The sequence below is a fragment of the Protopterus annectens genome, chromosome 11.part0 (genome assembly GCF_019279795.1).
Source record: "Protopterus annectens isolate FY-2018-M chromosome 11.part0, PAN1.0, whole genome shotgun sequence".
Classification (NCBI taxonomy): Eukaryota; Metazoa; Chordata; order Ceratodontiformes; family Protopteridae; genus Protopterus; species Protopterus annectens.
The window spans coordinates 1,458,165,391-1,458,190,154 of NC_056745.1; the positions used below are offsets into that span (position 1 = coordinate 1,458,165,391).

At 37.5% G+C, this 24,764-nt stretch overlaps 1 protein-coding gene across 1 annotated transcript in view; it reads right to left on the reverse strand.

Moving 5' to 3' along the window:
• Positions 1-24,764, reverse strand: part of CADPS2 (calcium dependent secretion activator 2) — a 5,163,308-nt gene that overhangs the window by 2,317,219 nt on the left and 2,821,325 nt on the right. Inside the window, exons 9-10 of the mRNA XM_044088753.1 lie at positions 17,202-17,268; positions 22-130 (exon numbers count right to left, since the gene is read on the reverse strand). Of these exons, the coding sequence (XP_043944688.1) occupies positions 22-130; positions 17,202-17,268 (176 nt within the window). The remainder of the gene's footprint in view (positions 1-21; positions 131-17,201; positions 17,269-24,764) is intronic.

Below are 24,764 nucleotides of genomic sequence, written 5' to 3' on the forward strand. Positions count from 1 at the left end.
GCATGTCATACAGAATAGTACCTAACTGAGGCTCTGTGTAATCCACTGTATATCCATCGAGTTGCATGAGTTCCTGTGGCTCCGCCTTCTTTTCTTTGTAACTGCACATAGCAAAGGTGTACTGGCTTACCTGTTCAAAGTCAAAGAAGTGTACAATTAGATACTTAAGCATATATTCTGCAAGAACATTACATGTGAAATAAATATTTTGCCGTTATACCACAGTTTGTGAAAGAGTAAAGTAATATTATGGTTTTGCACCTTAAGTCCTAACAGAAATACCTAGAATAGAATAAACCATGGAATTCAGCACAGAAAATGTTAAGACACCAGTTGTAAGTACCATGTTGCCCATAGAAACTCAGAAGAAGTGATTATTGTGCATTTGCTCCCTGAGTAAGTTGTATTCATTTCAGGCAAATTAACATTATTTTCTTATTTCTTGTAATAGAATTCAAGTTGCAGAAACATGATACTTGCTGGATATCAATAAATTGTGTTTTGCTTTCAGAATAACAGTCTGTCATTGTTAGTTCACAGCTTCATATTTGCTCTTCTATCTTCAGTAACAATTGTTGTCCCCATCTTATATGATCTCCTCCCTGTTTTGAAAAAACTGTCTTAAAAATGAGGGCTTATGGTCATGAATACATAAAAATGATTTCTCGGACTGTTTCAGCTACTAAACAGATTTATACTTCAGAAAGTTACTTAATTTAACTAATATATATGATGAGCACTGGCCTCTAAATTCTCAAGGAATCAATCATTTCATTAATTCTTAATTTTTTTTTTGTTATACTTTATTTCATTAATTCTAGAATTATCTAGCAATTCTAATCTCTCAATTTTCCTAAGTAACATTTTCTGCATCTTACCAATATCAGCATAATGCAGGCAATGCAGCCATTTACAGTTAAAAGCTCCATTATATGGGCAACAGTGATTTATTTAATGGAGTCTTGTAAATACATGTTTATCTTCCAGGAACTTAAATGACATCCATCGAAATTACGGCAATTTCTTTGCATACACTAATTCACACAGACACATGTCTCTCCACTACATAGGTAGGGGTAGCAGAAGGTACATCTCTTACAGATGTGGGAGTGGAGGGAATGTGGTGGTGAAATACGGCAATGCTCCACTGTTCCAGAGGTACTGAAGTGTTGCAATGCTGAATTCTAGGGAGAGTGAATAGCCATGAAAAATATATGTACAGTGAATTGAAGATCTGCAGAACCATATCTGCCTTGCAAGCCATTAAGTGGACACTCACCAATACAAAATATTACTTCTTGTGTACAGAGTCTGAAATTATCACTGACCATGTGCCCCTTCATTGGCTATTTTGAGACAAGGACATCATCCTAAAGATTTATTGGTGTACACTGACCATCTATTCTTTTAAGATAATGTACCATCTGGATTGCAGCCAGCTGAATACAGATGGGGTGTCCAAGAAATATAGTCCACCTGCTGAGGCTCAAACACAAGGTTCTACACTAGGAGAAATCATGTATGCATTGTGATGGCAGGTCCTTTTTCAGGAGATTTTCCTAGAGACAAGCAAGGATGTTACAAGTAATTAAGGACAGCTACACACATGGGTACTTAAAACACAGTGCCTTACTCTACAGCAGATTTTGGTCTCAGCAGGGTATGTGGAGGACTCCAGCTGGAGTAGCATAGCCAGAAAGTCAGTTTGGATGGTATCCCTGTAAGGGAAGCAACCTGACCCCTGGGAGGAGAAACCATCTGGATTTACAGGTTCATAAGAGGTTACTAGGCTAGTGGCCCTAGAGCCTTTACAAACCTAGCCATGTTAATCCCAGGTATCCCCATTTGTTCTTTTTGGGTAGTGAATTTATGAACAGAATGGATCTGTGATCAATACTGACTATCTCCATCCTTAAGGGACATGAGTGCCACCCCCAGAGGTGAGTTTGTGGACTCCCATCCAATTATCTAGGTTGCATTTGAAAAGGGTCAGTGAGGAGCTCTGTTTCATGTGAAGAGGAAGTCTATTTCAGAGAAGTGTCAGTCTCTGGGAGACATATCTGTCTCTCCAGCATGTTCTGTTAATGTCACAAGCTAGGTTGAGATCCCTAGAGCGAATGACTCTTGTGCCATTTCACTTGCAGATGTGCAGCATTTCCATTAGGGCGGGGTCAGAGATTGCCCTGTAGGCCAATCAAAAGTCACCTCTCAGCAGCCTATAAGATCCAGAGTAGAGAGACAGGGAATTCAGCCTGTCCATGGAAGTCATGGTTTGGAGTCTCTGTATTTTCTTAGTGAGAAACCTACAAAGTCTATCCACCTGCTGCAGGTGTCTAGTGAGGTACATGGAAAAAGGTGCATTGTACCCTTTTAATGGTCTGATGAGGATCAAGTACAGTGGACTTTTGACATCCCTTGACCTGGATGCTATGACCTTGCTTATGAGGTCCGCAATGTAGAAGTTTTTCCTTACCACTGCAGAAACTTAGTGGCCAACGTTCAGATTACTATCAATCTGTGTTCACAAGTTTCACACGACTGGGTTGGAAACTCAGGGGGGGCTGTCACTACTGTAATTTGTAGGGAATTCCATTTTGCCAAATTGGATAATAATGTATTTTTTCACATATGGTTTTAGACCATGGCTTTGGCACCAATCATTTGTTTGTGTTTGCCCTTCTTGTAATTTGTTGGCATCATTGTGGGGTGCAATGATTGCTCCCAGCATGCAATCATCAGCAAACTTGATGAGACAGAGACTGTCTACTTTGTCCTGGACATCTGAGAAATAGATGCCAAACAGTAAGGGGCCCAGCACAGGCCCCTGTGGTACTCCACTAGTGAAGGGTCTACTGATGGAGGTGGAGTCACTAAGTTTAGAGAGCATGTTCTGTTGGTCAGCCAACTGGCTACCCATCTAGTAATATAAGTGTAATCCTGGCTGGGAGAATTTCTCAATGATGCCAAAGTGTGGAATTGTATTAAAAGCCTTGGCAAGGTCAACATAGGCTGTGTGCACTGTCTTACCTTTGTCCATTTGCTGACATTCTCAAAGAGGTTTACCAGGTTTATTAAGAATGATCTACCCTTAACAAAGCCAAACTGGGTTGGGTCCAGTGTTTGGAGGTCACCTATATCCTTATATGATAAGGTCCATGATAATTATTTCTATGGTCTTTCAGATGAAGCTGGTTAGAATTATGGGTACTATCTGCAACCAGTTTGGCACATAGCTGGGCATTCCCTTTTAGACTTTGGATGCCTTATGATTATCCTTGGCTAGGAATTTGCTTTAGAAGACTTCACAAGATTTCTGATTTTCTTGTTTAGGCTTAGAAGGGAATTATTTCTCTACAGAGTGATACCCTCTTGCTTTTGGACAACAGTTTCTTCCTCTTGTTGTATAATCTGTTTATACTTGAGGTCCAACAAGGTGGCTTGTTTTTATGGGAAGACCTGGTTTTGATCCAGTAAGGTACAGCAGACTTTATGTAGTCACTTAAGTGTTTGTACAGGGCATTTGAGTACACTTCTGCATAGTGATCATTGATGTCAGCGATTATGGGTGTTGTGAATCTTTTTATACCATCACTTAAAGCTGTAGTTAGCTTTGGTGAATTTTTTTATAATTTTTGTTCCTGTGAGGGTGTCAGTTCCAGTAGTTACTTCAAATGAGACTGATTTGTGGTCTGATCTAACCAAGGAAGGCATCATGTATGGTGGAAGTACAGTATCCAACCCCCACCGTGTTGGTGAGTAGTATGTCCAAAACATTAGAGCCCCTAGTGGGTGTGCAGACTATCTCCTCCAGAGCATTTGTGTTAACTAAGTTCAGGGTCCTCTGAGTGAGCATATTTTTTTCTCATGCATGTCCCCAGTCTATGGAAGGATAGTTGAAATCTCCCATGATTAAGATGTTGGTCATATGGCAAGGGATTCCAGTAAATTGAGGGAGATGGTGTACTTATACTAGTTCACGGTGGGGGGTCTATGGCTAGCAATGATATGGTATGGTATTTTCCCAATAGTTAATTGGACATGGAGTAGTGCAAGAGAGTCATGCTGTTTGATCAGTCTCAAAGTGTGTTTGGTTTTAAAGAAGATGGATACACCTCCACTTTTCATTGCTTCACACACTCATTTTGAGGTTTGTAGCCTTGCATGGCTGGGGTGCTGTCAGCAGCCTTGAACTATGTCTTAGTAACTCTACAGATATCAGCATCCTCCAAGGGGAGTACTGCTTCCAGGAAGAGCAGTTTTGTGTTTAAACTCCTAGCATTAAGCAGCACGACCCTGAGTTTGTCTCAATTAGATTTTGTTAAGTTTGAAAATTTATTTTGGCATTGCCTAAAATAGGCACTATGGGGAAGGCAAGGGCCTTTGCCAGTATCTGAAAGCCTAGGGGAGGGCAGGTGCAGACCATCTCTAGCAAAGCAGCGAGGTCTGTCTAAGATATCCTTCCAGGCTGATAGATACGGGATCCCTCTGGACTGACACCAGAAGTTAAACCAATTGTTGAGGTTGATCATTTTTTTTAAATTGAGGCATCATCCTGGGTGAAGGGAGGATGCTGCTTAGGGCTAGGGATATACCTGTCTGGGACACACAATCAGAGAGTTCAGTCATGTCTCTGCATATAGTCTAGAGAGATATGGTTCAAGTCATTCACTCCAACATGGACTGTGACAGAATCATAATGGTACTTGTTGAGTGACTTGAGTGCATGCATGATTTGTAAGATCCTGGCACCTGATAGGCAGCTGACTGTTATCTTCTCCTTGTCCAGTCTGGTGAGGGGGGACATATGTGTGTCTCACTATGGAGTTGCCTATGACCAAGACATTTGATGTGTTTTGCCTTAGGGGCATTTTTGTTGAGACACGGGTGTGTGTGTTGATATATGCAGTGGTTTCATTTTGCTCAACGGTGAGTGTGGGCGGTGTTCCTTTGGAACGCCTCTGTTTTTTTGGTAGGCTTTTAGTAATTACTTCTGTGTTGTGACCTTATTTTGCATGAAAGGTGAAGCATGTGTGCTGACAACCTGTTTGATGTCTAGTTTATTTTTACTTGAGAGAAATGACTCCAGTTTCACAGTGTATTTGCATCTTTCACGTATGGTGTTAGTTTGCTTTAGGAGTAAATGGTTGTCAGTATACATGAAGCAATTACTACATTGCCTCAAGATGCCCATATCATTTGAGCTGGCAGGAGAAATGATACCTATCTGTAGAGGCCATGGATTTAAAAGCTTTAGAAGACTCTGATATGCATGATTACTAGAATTAAAGGAGGACATTTTAGCAAGGAATGGGGGCTCACCAAAATCACAGTCCTGCAAATTTCATAAACACGCACATTGTACCAACAAACCAGTAATAGCACAAGTGGCAGATTTGTTGCATATTTTGAAACTGTGGCTGGAACCTCATAGAAATAATTTAAGTACAATTTTGGAAATTTTGCCAACAGATAATTTTAAGAAGGCACTCCATAGTAACTAAAGAAAGTGGGAAGCCCAGGATGAAATTCAATCGTTTAAACAGATGCTTGCTACAGCACAGCATTTCGGACTATGTGATGTTACACATTTTAAATCAGACTTGCATGCACAAAGGCTTAGGTTTATAAATTCAGAGACACTTCGAGATCACTAAATCTTGCAAACATCCATCCATCCACAACCCCTTTTCCTATTTTTGCTCATGGGTTGGGGTGACACTTCAACAGTGACAATCTTATAGATCTAAGATTTACACTGCCAGGTGGTTAGCCCTGTCATGGTAGTTCTTCCACACCAAACACTTGCATGCACTCTCACACCTATGACCAATGTAGAGTGAGCAATCCACCTGCTGCATGTCTTTGGAATGTGGGAAGAAATCCAAGCACCCAGAGGAAACCCACACGAGCACAGGAAGGACATGCAGACTACACACAGAAGGCATGCTAGATGAGAACCGAACCAGGAAACCTCTTGCTGTGAGGAAACAATGTTATCTGCTGTACCACTGTGTTGTCCAGAACATCTATCACTTACCAATACCCATCCTTGTGTTGCACTTCCCTTGTGCAGGAGGGTGACACCAGTCAATCCCACAATAAATTTGTGAAAACTCATCCAGTTATCTAGGTTATACTTAAAGAAAGACAGTCATTCATATTTCTTTACACGCTGATTTATAACACCATCCCTTCACTGTGTTTTGCTTACCTGTTGGTAAAGATTTAGATCACTAATTCTGGTATTAGTGGAGATACTGAACTCACAAAGATACTGGAAGTCCAAGACAACTGGAACTGAAAAGTGCCACAAATGAGAGGCTGAGATATCCTGAAAAAGTATGAAAAGCACCGAATAAAGGGACAGAGCTTCCAGCCTCTCATGGCAGCTCAAGGACTTGAGACCTGTGATCATTATGGTTAGGAATTTTTGGGGTCTTTCTAATTGCTTGTTAGATTTAGCAACTTATGAAGTCCTAAGAATGCCAAACATTTGTTTTTAAAAATAATGGTATACAAAGTAGCATATAGTGACTCATAGAAGGACACTGTTTAACTTCCTTTTTATGGGTATGGTTATGGATTCTGTTTGTCAAATATCACACAGTATTTTATCTACGGAGAAACTAAACAAATTGAAATTATTTCCCACATAAAAATGGCCATGTCCTTTGCATATCTTCTGTCAGTTTTTAATTTTAATATTTGTACTTGCTGTTCATCCCAATATTTACAATGCAGATATTCTAAAAATTAAATTATACAGGATCAGCAATTTCCAGTATTACACACTCTAAAAGTTATATATTTTGTTCCATTTCCAAATGATCTGGGCTCCATATTTTTTCTAGAAACAGCTTCCATCTATGCCCCTTACTAATTTAATATATACTACTGTACTGAAATCTGATGCACATGCTACTTTTTCAATATTTTGCAATCCTAAAAGTAAAAGAAACAGCCAACATCCCTTTGCCTAAATGGTTCTGCTAACAACACTTTTTGCATCAATTCTTATAGGGCAAATTTGCAGAGGAACTCAAAATTCGACTAGAGTTAGGAGTTATATGGAGACAGCCTTTCTCAATTAATTCTTTTTAATTTTTTTTATCCAGTTGTATGATTTTTTTCATTTTGGTTACAATACTAGATGAAAATTAACTTCTACATTTCCGAGATGAATGGCAACTGTGCGACATGCATCTTCTTTGTTTGACGCTGATACTCTTTATGCTATTTGTAATGTAAAAATAATACTCTAGTATGGGCTCATATAAATATTGATCTACTTGTCTCACTCATTCTAATGTGGTCTGGCCTCATCTTCTTTTAGGAGGCCAGGGACTGATCAGGAGATCCCTGCCCTGACAGGAATTTCATCAAGTTTAGATGTCTATTTATATTAGCACTGTGTTGCCTTCCCTAAAGGAAGATATACTTGTCCATTTTATAAGAGCTTTCAAATTTAGTAATAGACTTAAGGAGCAATTTACTGATAGAAAAAAGACATGGTTCATTCTGTTAGAAGTATCCTCTTGATCTGTTTTAACCACTTAAATCGTTGCCACATTTACTTAGTATTCACCTTTCTTTAAACTGTTTACATTTTTAGGAAACACTTTCTTTCACTGCCTTTTGTTTTATTGTATGCCTGTTTTGTTGAAAAAAAGTTTTATAAAAGGCATACAACACACATCTTCTTTAAAACAGTGCATTAACAAAGATATCAAATGCATTTTCTGAATCACACTTTTGGTGAGTTGAGTTTTCAGATGCACGAATACTAGAGTAATTTACTAGTGAACTACTGATAACATAAAAAGTGAATAAGGATTAGAAAAGTATACATCACTACCATGGCACTTCTTAACAAGACAGGTACATATGCAGATGACATACACATATACTTCAACTTCTTAGCACAAGAAATTTGCACAAAACCAAAAGAAATGGGAGGAGAAATATCCAAAATCAGGAACAGATTTTAAATATTGCTCTAATAAATGTAGAAAGTTTGTAGAATAACAGGTTTTATATTAGCATGCATTTTTCTGATGGATATGAAGCCTGAACCTCAAATGTCTGTCATTATTTTGTTGTTCCAGTCCTCAATGATTTGACAGAAAATCTCAAATTTTATGAGGAATAGACCAAAAATATGGGGCAAAAATCTGGATAATTGATAGGTATTACTGCACTAATCATGAAATATACCACAAATATAAATTAGTTTAACCAACACATTATTTAGCATTTATTTATTATTAGCATTTGTTTGCTGGGATAATCCAGCTGGGGACAAGGCACCTTTTCTTTGGAGGCCCAGAGATGAAAAACACCATAATAAATACATACATTAATTTTACAAATGATTACACTAAGAAAGAGGAATATAAATCTAATAAAACAATGCATACAAATGTAAATTAATGGTTAGAAGAAAAAAAACTGATGTTATACCAATCAGCCCCAACTACTAAACTAAGAGAGATGAACTAAAATATCTTGAGCATTAAGACTAGCTAAGTAGAGCTACTGCTGTACAGAAATATGATACTTACATGGTATATATAGAGAAAGGGCTATAGCCATAAATGAATCAACAGCAAGACAGAATGAGACTGAGATATATGTAACCAATCGGCAACAAATAAATAGGGCAACTACAGTAGAGTGTACACCGTTAAACTGGTTTCTAGGTGTAGGCTTGTATATAGACTTACTAATATATAAACATTAACTGCATTACACATTTGACATTCCTCATAGTTGACCCATGTCATCTGTAACTAAGTTCATAAAGTGATGATATCTTTTAAACTGTATTTCATTAAACATAAGTTACATATTCCTTTTTAAATTTTTTACAAATGCTAAGAAGTGCAATCAGCTGCCAATCATTGAGGTACCACTTAAATTATATTTCCCTTAAATAGCCGTCTGCATCTTGAAGCCCTGGTAAAATAGCTCAGTCTTGATTATGACACATCTGACCAAGCATGGAATGTGCAAACTGTGGACCTAAGGAAAAAGCTGGAAAAAGGTAGAAAGTGAAGTCCCATTCTTCTATATCTGGTGAAGGGAGTGATGCTGTCCAGCTGTCCACTACAACACAGCTGTCATCCTGTAGTGACCAGAAGACTCAATCTGGGTAAACAAGGTAGAAAATGAGATTGTGTGAGGACCAAATCCTAAATACTGACAGTGGGAGTGCACTCAATTTTAAATTATGTAACAACCTCTCAATGCTATGCCATTTCACCAGCACAACTGAGCAACAAGTAAATACACAAGAGTAAATACACAAGTAATTAATAAGTACCTTAGAATGGACTGCGTGTTTTTCAGTGTCACCTTTGACTCTTTGTAATGCCAGCACATTCTTACCCAGGTTTCCTACTGAAACTGAGCACTAAGGAAGTTACTGTTAGCGGTTACCTGCTTCTGTCATGCACCTACGGTTTGCTTCTCTTTGTAAGAAATTAGAAGACCTGCCTTTACACCCATCACATATATAAGAGTAAATATATACATTTTTAGTGCCATATAACTCTTCTTTTAATACTGTGCAATGATGTGTTTTCTTGGGTAGATTGTAAATTTGACAACTATTTTGTGCAATGCATAAGGTTATGTTTTTTTCAGTAGAGTAGATAGAATAGCAGATCAGTACAGTACTGTAGGTAGTAATAACACCTGGACATTCAACAATTAACACCTCTTATCCTTCTATCCTACTTTAACTCTGCAAAGATCTCATGTAAAACCCCGTGTTATTTCACATTGTAGCAAATCTAACAGGAATATGCACCAATGGATTTTTCTTATTTTAACTGACATTTGTGTGTGTGTAATTTTACGTTTTGCTTTTTTAACTGTATTTTCACTGCAGTTGTGGATTTTTTGTCATGTTGTGTAATACCATCGTTCTTCAATACTATTACATAAATGTAAATGCATTGTCTTCACATTATATTGTTGTTCATGGGCCTTTTCTCCCCGGGACTCCATTGAAAATGGGCTCTTCTCGGCTCAATGGACTATTCCAATAAATAAACTGTAAAATAAATAAATAAACTGTAAAATAAATAAATAAATTCTGCAGTATCTGTAAGATTTGGTTTCCATTTGTACAAAATACAACTTCATTATTAGCTTTTGACATGACATAATTGATATGTCTGTAAAATTTAAGGTTGTGAATGATAATTACACTCATTAGTTCTGCGCATCTTACCTGTTCAAAGGTGACATTGTTAAGTGAAGTGACAGGAGGAGAGGACAGCCTTTTGATAGTGTGTCTAGGACAAAGTAGAAGAGATATGTTTTTTTGTGCGAGTGTGTGTGTGTGTGTGTGTGTGTGTGTGTGTGTGTGTGTGTGTGTGTGTGTGTGTGTGTGTGTATGTGTGTGCGTTTGCGTGTACATATGGATCCCTACGAGATGATAGAAACTTCATATGACTGAAACTCATTTGACTGAGACCATAAGACTGAAATTTCAAAATACTGAAAAATCACTTGACTGAAACCCATAATACTAAAATCTTACAATGCTAAATTTCAACATACTGAATTTTAAAGTGGACGACATAAAACAAGAATAGGTGGGGGGGCTATACCCCCCAAAAAAGGTATATGCCTTTCCCCCACTGAAGTTTGATCCTGGAGTTAGTATATATAGTTAGGGGGGTGGGGGGCACAGCTCCCCACAATGGGGGGTGTGGGGAGCATAACCCTCCCACCTATTCTGGTTTTATATCGTCCACTTTACAATTCAATATATTGAAATTTATCATTGTAAGATTTCAGTATTACGGGTTTCAGTCAAGTGATTTTTCAGTGTTTTGAAATTCTAGCCTTATGGTCTCAGTCAAATGAGTTTCAGTCATATGAAGTTTCTATCATCTGATAGGGATCCATATATATATATATATATATATATATATATATATATATATATATGTGCGTGTGTGTCTCTGCTTCTGTAGCAGATGTGAATCAGTTAACAATTTTTCTAACACAAGTACATTTTCTTGTGTGAACTGGATGAAATTAAGGAGGTAGGTGGCTATGCAAACGGCTATTAAATCACCACTACAGATTGACAATTTAGACTGAAGACAGCTTGTCACTGATAAAGTTATGAAATAAAATAGGTCCAAAGATGGAAATTTAAGGAACCCGACTGGCAGTAGGTTCAAAGGGTAAATATTATGACTTTGTATTTTGATTCTTTATTGTATTTTTAATGCTTAAGGGCTTCGTCAAAGATTATTATTCCTGCTACCCATAAATCATACACAAATCCAATATAATACAATAAGGGTGATGTGCAGAGCTGTAGTAACTACAGAGGGATTAAACGGATCAGTCACAGCATGAAGTTATGGGAAAGAGTAGTGGAAGCTAGGTTAAGAAGAGACGTGATGATTAGTGATCAGCAGTATGGTTCCATGCCAGGAAAGAGCGCTACAGATGCGATGTTTGCTCTGAGAGTGTTGATGGAGAAGTACAGAGAATGTCAGAAGGAGTTGCATTGTGTTTTTGTAGACTTAGAGAAAGCATATGACAGGGTGCCTAGAAAGGAGTTGTGGTATTGTATGAGGATGTCAGAAGTGTCAGAGAAGTATGTAAGAGTGGTACAGGATATGTACGAGGGTAGTGTGACAGCGGTGAGGTCTGCGGTGGGATTGACGGATGCGTTTAAGGTGGAGGTGGGGTTACATCAAGGATCAGCTCTGAGCCCTTTCTTATTTGCAATGGTGATGGACAGGTTGACAGATGAGATCAGACAGGAGTCCCTGTGGAATATGATGTTTGCAGAAGACATTGTGATTTGCAGTGAGAGTAGGGAACAGGTGAAGGAGACCCTGGGGAGATGGAGATATGCTCTAGAGAGAAGAGGAATGAAGGTCAACAGGACTAAGACAGAATATATTTGTGTGAATGAGAGGGGGGGATAGAGGAATGGTGAGGATGCAAGGAGTAGAGGCGGCGAAGGTGGATGAGTTTAAATACTTGGGGTCAATAGTTCAGAGTAACGGTGAGTGTGGAAGAGAGTACAGGCAGGATGGAGTGGGTGGAGAAGAGTGTCAGGAGTGATTTGTGACAGACAAGTACCTGTAAGAGTGAAAGGGAAGGTCTACAAGAGGGTAGTAAGACCAGCTATGTTATATGGGTTGGAGACAGTGGCATTGACAAAAAGGCAGGAGTTTGAGCTGCATGTGGCAGAGTTAAAGATGTTAAGATTTGCACTGGGTGTGACGAGGTTGGACAGGATTAGGAATAAGTATATTAGAGGGTCAGCCCAGGTTGGAAGGTTTGGAGACAAAGCCAGAGAGGCAAGATTACATTTGTTTGGACATGTGCTGAGGAGGGATACTGAGTACATTGGGAAAAAGTTGCTAAGGATGAACCTACCAGGTAACAGGAAAAGAGGAAGGCCTAAGATAAGGTTTATGGATGTGGTAAGAGAGGACATGCAGGTGGTTGGTGTGACAGAGCAAGATGCAGAGGATAGGAAGAAATGGAAACAGGTGATCTGCTGTGGTGACCCCTAACGGGAACAGCCAACAGAAGATGATGATGAATGGTATATGATTTTAATTCAAGTTTTTTTCATTCTCTGTGAATTAACCTTTATTTCTGATATCTGTCTGCATCACATATACAGATACAAGGCTTCAGCACTGCCCTCTGGTCTTTCTGTAAAATGTGAATATTTTTCCTGTGCCTACATATATGATTTATACAAACACACATGTATACATATGACATATCATTTGTTCATAGCATCAAATGTCAAAGTATCGAGCGCAACTGCTTGAAAATCAACTAATCAAGAAAATGATAGCAATTAGCAAGCCCCCCCCACACCCACCACATCCCCTGGTACTTATATATACCAACTCCGAGAACGAACTACAGTGGAGAAAGGGAGAATTTCTCCAATCCTTGCTGCACCATGATGCCACACAAATCCAGCAGTGTGACATCAGTTAATCTTTGACAATGTATGCCAGCACTTTTACTGTCAACAAAAGAAAATTTTAATCATTCAACCACAGTATGCACGCTCATATTTTATATATATAATTATATAGGTGCACAGGCACATCAAAACTTTGTCCACAAATAATCAGCATGAATGCTGATATTCTTCTATGCATGTACTGAGCAGCAACCCTAGTACATGCAAAACAGTACAGTAAAAAAAATAATTAAAATGCTTCCTGCGTCTACCCACGAGCCCTGCTAATTATTCATAATAACTCCAAGATTTCCCATTGTCAGTGAAAGGGCAAATTTCCCATTCCTGAGAACTATGAGATCTCATGCACCTCTTGACCATCTCTGTAGCTCACCAAATTTTGTTGACTAAACTGGTATTGGCTGATAGTAGAGTCAATATAATTCAGTATTGTGATATATACCTGTCTGTGCATATCTTTATATAAGATCCTTAGAATTATGAAACTTGATAAAGATGGGTTTCTGCAATAGACATTGCTACATATGAGATAAAAATGTTTCAAGATTTGAATAATTTTGACTAATGCATAGTCTTTTAACATTGTACTGTAAAAACAGACTGATAGTTGAGCAATGTGCTGTAACAATTCCGACTGATGCATCCTTTTTGAACACTGGACTCTAACAACATTGACTGATGCATTATTTTTGAAAGTTGTACTATAACATTACTGACTTATGTAAAGTCATTGAATGCTGCAGTGATATATCCATGTTCATTGATTTTGCTTTATATCTGCACTGACAAATGCATTGTCATTGAAAACAGCACTGAATAATGACAATTGTCTAGTACAACACTGATATATGCATTATCACTGAATTCTGTACTACTGTAAACTCAACAATTCATGGCCACTGAAAAAAGATAAAAAGATAGGCTTGCCACTTTTTGAATGCCAAAAGTGTGACTTTTTATGGTAATATAATATTTCGCAGGACAAACCATACCTACAATTCGTACGGAGGACTGGAATTTTTGTTTTTCAAAATAAAAACTCCCTCTTGTTGAAAAAGATTTGAATTATGCCAATTTTTGCAATGAAATAAAGTTAACCCACATCTATAAGGCAGATGAATATACTGATCCACTGCTGCTTAACATTTTGAAGGATTTAAGCATCTCTTATGAAAAATTTGAATTTGTAAATGTCAAGCTTCCTAGAATTATCAATTCATTCAGCATTCTGAAAAATCTACAAGAGTACACCAGGTGAATTTTTCAGAACCATCATTGCATCAGGGAATTCCCATAACTTTTGAGGATGCTAAAAAATAAAATGTATTCCAGTTTATAGGACTTATTAGGAACTCCTGGCATTTACATCTTTTGAAAGAAAATTTGTATTTTTATGTCTGCTGATGTGAAAGACTCAAACACTATTGTCACATGATTTTGGTTTCTAATTTTTAGAGAGTTTTTAAGTACTAATGATTTATTTAATATACACATTACATATATATATACATATATATATATATATATGTGTGTGTGTATGTATTTGATTTTAGAATGATATATGTTTTTTCTTAAAAAATTATCATTAAAATAAGTTTGAAGTAATGGGTGCCATGGTGGCATACGCAAATATAGTACTTTCTGAATGGGAGAGAAAAAAAATAAAATGAAAGCCAATTTTAATTTCTTTCTCTTGTGGACATTTTAGTGATGATATTTGTATTGTTTGATATGGCAGTAAGCCTCAACTGACATACTTTGTTTAATATATTTACATTTATTGTGAAGTTGTCCTATGTTGAACATTTTTTTTTATGTCAAGGTAAAACTGGATTTTTACACAAAGAACATGATTTAAAATACTTTCAGGATCCCCCTGAGTAAGTTTTTCCATATTGATGGCAATCATCTGAGATTTAAGAAAAATGTGACAATAAGTTAAAGTGTTAGGATTCTGCTTCATGAGAATGCTCAGCTTTTACAGGAAACTAAAGTCTCAGCATGACATTTTTGGATACAGACTATAATCGAACAAGGCTGAATCCATTCTTTTTGAAATAATTAAAAATAGGAAGACCATATAAATCTATTTTAAATTCTGATTATACTGTGAACACAGATAAGGAAACATCTAATGAATAGAATACAACTATGGCTAGACAGTACAGTGTTGATAATCTTTAAAATGTTATTTCAAACAACTAGAATATTTTAAAAGGGCAATTTGATTCATTTAATGTCATTGGTGTAAAAAAAAATTTATGAAGAAAACTCTTTTAAAAAAACTGTTTGAACAGAAAGATTCTGAAATTAGAAATTTGACACAGAAACCAGTAGGCACTTCTAAGTGTGGAGTTTTGTCAACAATGTAGTTTTGCTGAAAATAGCTGTTATGTTACTGGGGTTGGATATGATAAAATCATTGATTCCAAAATACATTTTAATTATGTTTTTCTAGAAAAGTGCATTTCCTATAAAGGAATTTATTATGTATGCAAGAATAACAATGTTTAAATCAAATAATTTATAAACATATATATAATCAAAAAGACAGTTCCCTATATTATGAACTCTTTAGTGTGGTGACAATTTTAAGGTTACTTTCTTGAACAGTGTACTGTTTTGCTTGACCTGAGGGAGTGATGCTGGCTCCCTTTTGGAGATAAATGCTGACCCTCCCCCAGGCACAGTGATGTTATTTCTATAAAATGTCTTTTAAAGATGAAATCACAAAATTATTTAATGTTTTTTTTTCTGATTTCTGCATTTTGGTCATGTAGTTTTCATTGTGACTATTTAAATTGAGTATATTTACTAGCTTGTTAGTTCTGGAGAAGTCAAACAAAAGTCTAAAGTTCTGAACACTATAACTGCTAACTTCAGTGAATCCTTATACTTGATTTTAGTTTAAGTTTTTATATTTTATCAAGTTGTGATGTCATCTGTAATTATTTTATTTTATTTATTTATTTAACATGTGTTTACCAGGAGAGTCCAACTTGGAACAAACCAATTTTCAGGGTAGGCCTGGGGAGAAATGTTCCAGAAGCATGTCTTTGTAATGTGAAAGGAAACTGGAACACCTGGAGGAAACCCATACAAATGCAGGGAGGACATCAATCTCTGCACTGAAGGCACCCCAGCCAAGAATCGATCTGGAGAACTTTCAGCTGTTTGGCGACAATGCAACCACTGCACCGTCCAATTATTATTATTAGGCTTTATCCTTCTATACTAATAGAGATGACTTCATTTTTGTGTGTGGGGGTATCAATACATAACACACACAAACACGCACACACAAAACAATATTTTTAACAATATATCATACAAGCTTACATAAAAATGTCTGTAATTGTTTGGTGCTTTTTTCCCCGGGCCTCCACTGAAAATGGGTCTTTTTGGCCCAGTGGACTTTCCCGGTCAATAAACAAATAAATAAATAAATAAAATATTGCATTTACCATTTCTCTTGAAGAGTGGGTGACTACTAAACAGATTTTAAATAAAATAATTTCCTTCAACATATTAACTAAATAAATAAAATGCGGATTTATCAACTATATTTCTAGTGTGCTGCACGCTTTTCTCCTTCTTAAAACAAGTTGTATTACCTTGATTTCATTTCATATCACTGCACTTATTACTTGCAACAGTCTGTTTATTTGATATATTTTACATTATAAAGTAATTCTTGATTTGATCCACTGTTCTGACAAGAAAAGACAGAGGGTATAAAGTATCTTCCTGATTATCATTTTGTGTCTTCACTTGCATTTGCCTGTGTTCCACACGAGTGCTACATCTCTGCCCACTGTGTTCCACATGAGTGCTACATCTCTGCCCACTGTGTTCCACATGAGTGCTACGTCTCTGCCCACTGTGTAACTCACGTTTGATGTAGCCTAATTACAGAACAAAGTTCATGTATTTTGATGTGCCACAATCCAATTGTTACTTAATCGTCTATATGGTCTATCAGTATTGTAAAGAGTAAGCATTATTACACACTAAATATTTATAAAAATGAAAGATTAAATCTCTAGTGACATTATTCAACTCAGTTCTCATGCCTGTAAAGCTTCCACAATAGTCTATTTTTATATAGTCCATCAGTTTTCATTCTAACAAAAAACAGAATACAACAATAATGTCAGTGTTATGCAGACATGTTTGCATTACACGACATACAGAAAACATAACAACTTACCTGCACCAGGACCAAGAACCTTTTCTTCCACCTTTTCCATACCTTCTGTCCAAGTACATACAGGAAGCTATGAATACATACAAAATAAATACATACATAAACAAAAATCAGTAAAATAGCTGAAAATATGCACTATGTATACAAAAATATTTAAACTCTCAACAATCTCAGAAAGGTTTAAGGCAAACTAGGCAAATTGCATCGTATAATGCATGCAGGTTTAATCCACAATGTAAATATTTTAATTTTAATTATAACACTGCAGCAATGATTTCTGCACTGGGCACTTGTTCTCAACCAGTATAAGATGCAAATATGATAAATCTTAATTACAGAGGGTTCCAGCAGGTATTATCTTAGCCAAAATAATAGAAACAGAGGTAGGATATATGACTCATATGACACAAAAAAAATCACTGTTAAACACAATCAATGAACTGTTGTGCTCAATTAAGAATAGTAAAATTAGGCCAAGGTATCCATATGAATGTCATTTAAAAGACAGGACATCAAATGCAAGTCACAGCATGAAACCGTTTGTACAGAGAAATCTCATGCCAGCATATTACAACTTACACTGCTTCTGTCCAGTAAGATAGGTCCAGCCTCATACTATAAAATGATCTGCACCTTTTACATCTAAACATAGCATTTCTGTTTTCTGATCATATTTTTTATTACCATTCTTTGTAGCTCCAGATCTGCTTGATCCATTACAGTACTCCATACAGGAGACTTACTTGGATATGTATTTTAAATTCATGACTCAAATACTGAATAAGCAAACTTAGAGACAGAGAGTGTGAACGAATGAAGGCCTGTAGTTTTACTCCTTCTAATGCAGACCTTACTAAGTTTGATCAATTATATAATGTTATAGGCACTATAGAAAATAAACTAAACAGTGATCTGGTATGAAACAGCATCATCTACTTTATGCTGTCGCCATGGAAATAAGATTCGGAAAAGGGAAATAAAGGACAAAGTAAATCAGAAAAGGTCGGTATAAGGGTTAAACTGTTTAACTCAAAGTCACTAGGTACAAGGTCACAAGATACAGGGTTTAATTCTCACCCTTGAAAAAGAATTTGGCTAGGCTTAGAATGGCCCATAAGGGCAGATGGCCTGGTACTTGCCTATAAACCTATTAACCTTACACAGGTGTGCCTGATTTTAATTTTAGTACAAATTTAAGCATTAGCAAAACCGCAAAGATGTTTGCAAATTAACATGCCATTTTTGTGGAATCCAAAGGCAGCCTTACAATCTTTACTGCAGCACACATGAAGAAATCAGAAGATGCCGAGGTAATAAAACCATTCCAAAAGGAAGCACAGACAATACTCTCTGCTTCAGCATGCTAATTATCAGACTAAATACACCAGTCAGACTTCCTCTGTTCATAGCTAAGACCATGTTCTGCAAGTGCAGACAAAAGAAAAAAAAAAGAAAGTAAGTAAGGAAGGAACAGTAAATGGCAGGTTAGCCTTCATCTGGCATTTATCATTTTTATTTAACCATCATATAGTAGTACATGACCATTAAGACGAAGGGCAAGGATCAGTCTGACTAAAAGTTGATAAGTCGGCAGTAAATGAAACATTAAGCAGTATCGTAGCTTGTATTTCACTGAAAAACTATAGTCGTCTTACATTGATGTGCGACATTCATGGTTTGCAGCAGCATGAATCAGCAAACTCCTATCCAACTTGCACTTAAGTAACAATTTTACAAGACCTGAAGTTGATTGAATATACATGTGGAGTGTTAGGGATCGGACTTCCCAGATACCCATCACTGAGTTGTTTTAGTGCGATTACGTTCACCACAAGTTTGAGAAGTTTTGGCAATGAAATGTCAAGCAACGGGACTTTAATACTGGGGCTGCTACCATGAGATTAAACATTCAGGATTACGTACCATGTCAAGCAATGGCACTTTAACAATGGGGTTGTTACCATACTATTAAACATTCAGGATTATGTATTTTATTTATTTTTATTTTTTATTTTACATTTGTTGACCGGGCTAGTCCAGCTGGATAATTTCCATTTTCAGTGGAGGCCCGGGGAGAAAAGCTCCACAATTAAAACAAGGTTAAACATTTAAGCAACAATGCATACATTTTAGTGTAGTAGAAAATACAGCGAAAAAAAAAACAGGTAAAAAACAAATAGCCTAAGCTATATATTCATATTTTTTTTTTAGAACAGTACAGTAATTTAGTCATTTGAAATAGCAGGGAAAGATAGTGATTTTTACGTAGGGAGGTATGGCTGAAGAGCGAAGAAGTCATTTAGTCTGGATTGGTACAGGAGCAGAGCCAGAAGTTGTTAAGATGTAATAGAAGTTGTTTTTTGAAAAGTTGAAAGGAGTCTAGTGAGGTAATGTGTGAGGGGAGGTTATTCCATATTTTCCCTATGGAGTTTGAAAATAGACAGTTACCTGCTGAATTTGTAATTCTAGTTGTGGTGACTTGTATCTTTTGACAGATCACTGTTTCAAGTTTTTGTAGGGAGTAAGGAGGTTACTGAGAGCTGGTGTTTTTGTTGGTTGATAAAGAATGTTATGTGTAATTAAGAGTTGTTGATAGATAAGCTTGTTAGGTAGTTCTAACCATTGTAATTGTTTTAAGTTATTACAGTGGTGAGTTCTGTACTGGGATGCTGTGGCAAAGCGGGCTATATTATGATAGGATGTAGTTAGTTTTTCAGGTTACCTTTAGAGAGATTGGTGTAAATAGAGGAAGCATACAGTAGGGTGGAGATAAGATGTGATTGAGCTAAGGTGGTCCGTGCTTCTGGAGTAAGGAAGGGTTTTATTCTGTACAGTGAACCTATCTTTATATTTACTGCTTTTATAGTGTTATTGATATGACAATCATAGTTAAGATTATTATCAATAGTAACACCAAGCAGTTTGGTAGTAGAGTCTGGGGAGATAAGAGAATTGTCAGCTGCAGTAATAGTAAAATTTAGTTGAGGAGATTTGTGGGTAGGTGAGAATAGTAATAGTTTTGTTTTCTTGGAGTTGAGAAGGAGACATCTTTTGAGAACCATTGTTCAACGGTTGAAAAGGTAGATTGTGTGAGTGACTGGAGTTCAGATTGGGTGGGAGCTGTACAGATGATGGTAGAATCATCTGCATATTGTATGCAGGTAGTGTTATGGATAGATGATTGAAGATCATTAATAAAGATAGAGAATAAGAGTGGACCTAATATTGATCCTTGAGGTACTCCTAAGGAGATAGGTAGTAGAGCAGATAGAGAATTTTTCCAGAGTACTGCTTGTTGTCGGTTTTCAAGGTAAGATGAGAACCAGGTTAAGGAGGAAAAATCCAAGGCAAGTGAGTTTAGTATGTGTAGGAGAAGTTTATGGTTGACCATGTCGAAGGCTTCTGACAGGTCTAGGAAAAGAGAAGCAGTTAGTTTGTTATTATTACGGTTACAGTTTATTGTGTTAGTAAAGGAAAGTAGTGCAGTGGTCGTACTATGTGAGGGTCTAAATCCATGTTGAGTGTTTGCTAGTAGGTTATTTTGAAGGAGATGGTTAAGTAGTTGTTTGTGTATACGTTTTTCCATGATTTTAGCTAGTGGAGATAATAGTGCTATTGGTAGTTAGAGAGGTCAGTGGATTTGCCTCCTTTATGTAAGGGTATGATGTGTGATATCTTCCAGATTGCTGGAAAATCACTTTCTTTTATGGATCTGTTTATTAGGATCGAAACAGGGTAGGCTATAGCTTTTGCTGCTACCTGAAGGAAATCAGCAGGAAGCTTATCTGCTGAGGGGGTAGTGGGTTTAAGTTTTTGTAAGAGATATTGTATGTAGGAGGTGGGTATGGGTTGAAGTTGAAGGGAAGGAATGACTTTGTTGGTGTTACTTAAGATCAGTTGGGAAGCATCAGGGGATAAATGGCTTGCTAGTGTTTGTATGGAAGTAGTAAAGAAGCTATTGAAGTTATTGGCTATTAAAGAGGGATTATCAGTGTCTAGATTCTGTGGGTTAGGTGTTACTATTTTACCTGGGGTAAGTAGATGATTGATAGTAGACCAGAACCTTTTTGGTTCTTTTTTTGTGGATTGCTGAAGTTCTACATAGTAGTTCTTTTGTCTGAAATAATAGCATTTTTGGTTTTGTTTCTCAGCTCTCTAAAGGTTTGATAGTCTGTTGGGTTTCTAGAGGAGCCATTTCTTCCAAGATTTATTTTTAAGCCTGATCTTTTGTTTAGTATTAGAGGTAAGCCAGGGTGCTGTTCTGGTCTTTATTCTAATGGTACGACTTGGGGCATGGTGGTTTAGGATTGTAAGGAATGCTGAGTTGAAATATTCTCTGACTTTGTTGAGAGAGAGGTGCTTTAGAGGGGTCCAATTGTATTGTGAGAGTTCTGTTTGAAATCTTTGGGGATTAAATTGTTTCTTTGAATATAGTGTTCTATGTGAGGTAGGTAAGTTTTGATGAGTTTTAGCTCTAATGACATATGTGAGGGAGTGATCGCTAAGGTCATCAGGAAGGATACCAGTTTTGTAGTTTTGTGAGGGGGAGTTTGTAAGAACCCAGTCTAAGGTGGTTTCTTTTTTGCTTGTTTTATTTATTCTAGTGGCACTATCAATTAGTTGTTTGAAACTAAAAAGGTTTAAATGGGAAGTAGGGTTAGCATTGTTACAAGATTTCCAGTCAATGTTAAAGTCTCCAAGGAGTAGTGTTTCTTGAGGGAGGTAATTTGAGAGTTGTTCAAGAAGTTGTTCTAATGTGGGGATATTATTTCCTGGAGGCAGATAAGCACAAATGATGTTTATTGATTTAGTAGTATTAATTTGAACTCTAGAGCAGATTATTTCGACATCATTGTTTTGGGTAAGAGCAAGGTCAAGAAGAGTAAGCTTCAGGTTAGATTTATATAAGATAGCTACTCCACCTCCTTTCTTGGAGGTGCGATCAAGTCTAACAATGTTATATCCAGGTGGGGTAATTTCAATATCTTTAATAGATGGTTTTAGCCAGGTTTCTGATAAGCATAAAATGTCAAAGTTGTGTACTTCTAGTAGGGCGTGTATTTGACTAACTTTATTACAGATACTGCGTATTTAGGTGGGCCAAGGATAGTATGTTTGCAGTTATAGTTGATGGAGGAAGGAGAGCTTTTATATGGTGACTGTGTGTTTCAGTAGTTGTAGGTTGAGGGCCTGGATTGGGGTGTATGTCACCGTCCTGAAGTAGATGGAGTAGTAGACCATAGTTTTTGGATATGTGTTTTAGAGATGTGTCAAATACTTTCTTTGATTTAGTTTTTAGTAGTTTACAATGAAATAGTCTATGGTATTTGGGAAGTAGATATATGGTTTGTGATGAGGTAGGTAAATAGGATGAAGGTAGGTATGTTGTAGGTGTACTAGTATGTTTTGAGGGAAGTGAGAGAGAAATAGTTAAGGAGTGTTCATAGGAGGTTAAGAAGTAGGTAGTAATGAGAAGGAATAATAGTAAGAAGGTGATAGGTAGTTTAAGTTGTGAGTGGAGGATAGTTGTAGACATGATAAGATAGTTGTATGTGAAGTAGGGTTTCCTGATATGTTGTAAAGGGGTGTGTGGTGGGAGTAGGGGGTAGAGTGGAAGGGGCTGTAATGGTATAGGACTTTAGTGAGATAGTGGTGGGTTGGTTAAAGTGGTATGTAGGTGTGACTAAGTGAAGGAAGTTACACAATCTGTGAGACTGTGAATTGGATAGGATAGCAGTAGTAGGAGGTGTGGCTTGTAGAAATATAAATGTAGGACCCCCGGGGGTGGGTGGGATATGGGGGTAGGGTGGGGAGGCGGGCACACAAAGTAGACCAGAGGAGAGTGGAAAAAGTATCAGGGAGGGAAGGGGGAATCAAGGCAAGAGAAAGTATCCTCGGGGGAGAAGATGAGACAGAGAGGTAAAGGAGGAAAAGGATTAGTATAAGGAGGGGAGAATAAAAGTGTAAGGCAGAAGTCAGTACTAATATCCCAAATAGGGATGAGAAAAGTATAACATCTAGTGGACAAAGTAGTAGTGCAGTAAGCAAACAAGGGAGCTACCAGGCGTGGAGCTGTACTAGAAGGAGAGGATAGCCTATGTGGCCATCCGAGGAGACTGTGAGGGGAAATGAAGGAGTAAGGAGGGGTAGCTGCTGGCTGCTTAGCTAGTGGCAGTCTGAAAGTTTAGCAGGAGCATTTAGTTAAAACGTAATATAGCATGACTAGGTAGACATACTCTCTTTTTTCTGGTGGTAGAGGGTGGTAGAAGAAGACAATGTCCTGACCGAGTCCAAGGGTATTCTGTGGGGAACACCCTAATAGTGAAATTAGAGGGATACAACCCAGGCAAAGACACAGGGTCGTGGAGGGGATAGTCTCTTTTTTCTGGTGGTAGAGGGTGGTAGAAGAAGACAATGTCCTGACCGAGTCCAAGGGTATTCTGTGGGGAACACCCTAATAGTGAAATTAGAGGGATACAACCCAGGCAAAGACACAGGGTCGTGGAGGGGATAGTTCAGAGCTGTCGCACACAGCCAAGCAGACTCAGCAGCAACGAGGAGGGCACAGTGGCTTGCATTGTTGCCTCACAGCAAGAGCTTCTCTGGTTCAATTCTCAGCTGGGGTACCTTCTGTGCAGAGTCTGCATGTCCTCCTTGTGTTCGTGTGGCTTTCCTCTGGGTGCTCTGGTTTCCTCTCATGTTACAAAGATGTGTCTGCAGCACTTCTCCCTGGGCCTCCACTGAAAATTGGCTCATTCCAAGTTGGACTTTCCCAGTAAACAAATGTTAAATAAATAAATAAATAAAAATAAAATAAATGCACCATGTGAAGCAATGGCACTTTAGCGCTGGGGTTATTACCACAATATTAAACATTCAGAATTATGTACTATGTCAAGCAATGGCATTGTAAAACTGGGGTTGTTACCATACTATTGGACATTCAGGATTATGTACCATATACTACTTGAAACAACTTAATCAATCAAAAGTTGGTAACACTGCAAATGGTGCTGCAAGCAGTTTGCAGTATGGAAGCACGACTCATGAATCATAGGTAAATACTAGTTAATCAGTCTGCAGACTGTTACATGATTAGCACTAATAACCCCAGAGTGACCAGCGGTGAGATTCAAACCATGCATCCTATGTCTCTGAGGTAAACACCTTAACCATTAAGTATACCGTCCACTCTGGGAGAACACTTACAGTATGATCAACGAGGGAATGCTGTCTTTGTATTTCATAAGTAACTGAAAGCAACATCAGGACAGACTACAGCAGCCATTTACTCTTTTATGTTTCATCTACGTGCAGCATGCTCATCTGGGATTTCTTTACTGTTTTCAGTGCTAAAGACTTCATTTTGCAGGCAGATCCAGGAGTCCTGAATCATTTCAGTACAGGTATACCATTTCATATTTTCACTAAGCTTACCCATTTTCACTCTCAGTGAAATAAGCCAGTGTTACCATTACTGATCCACACTTGGGCCAAACAAACAAACCTTGGATTGAAACAGAACCTGGTTTGCAGAATAACAGCTGATCAGTGGTCACCAAACAC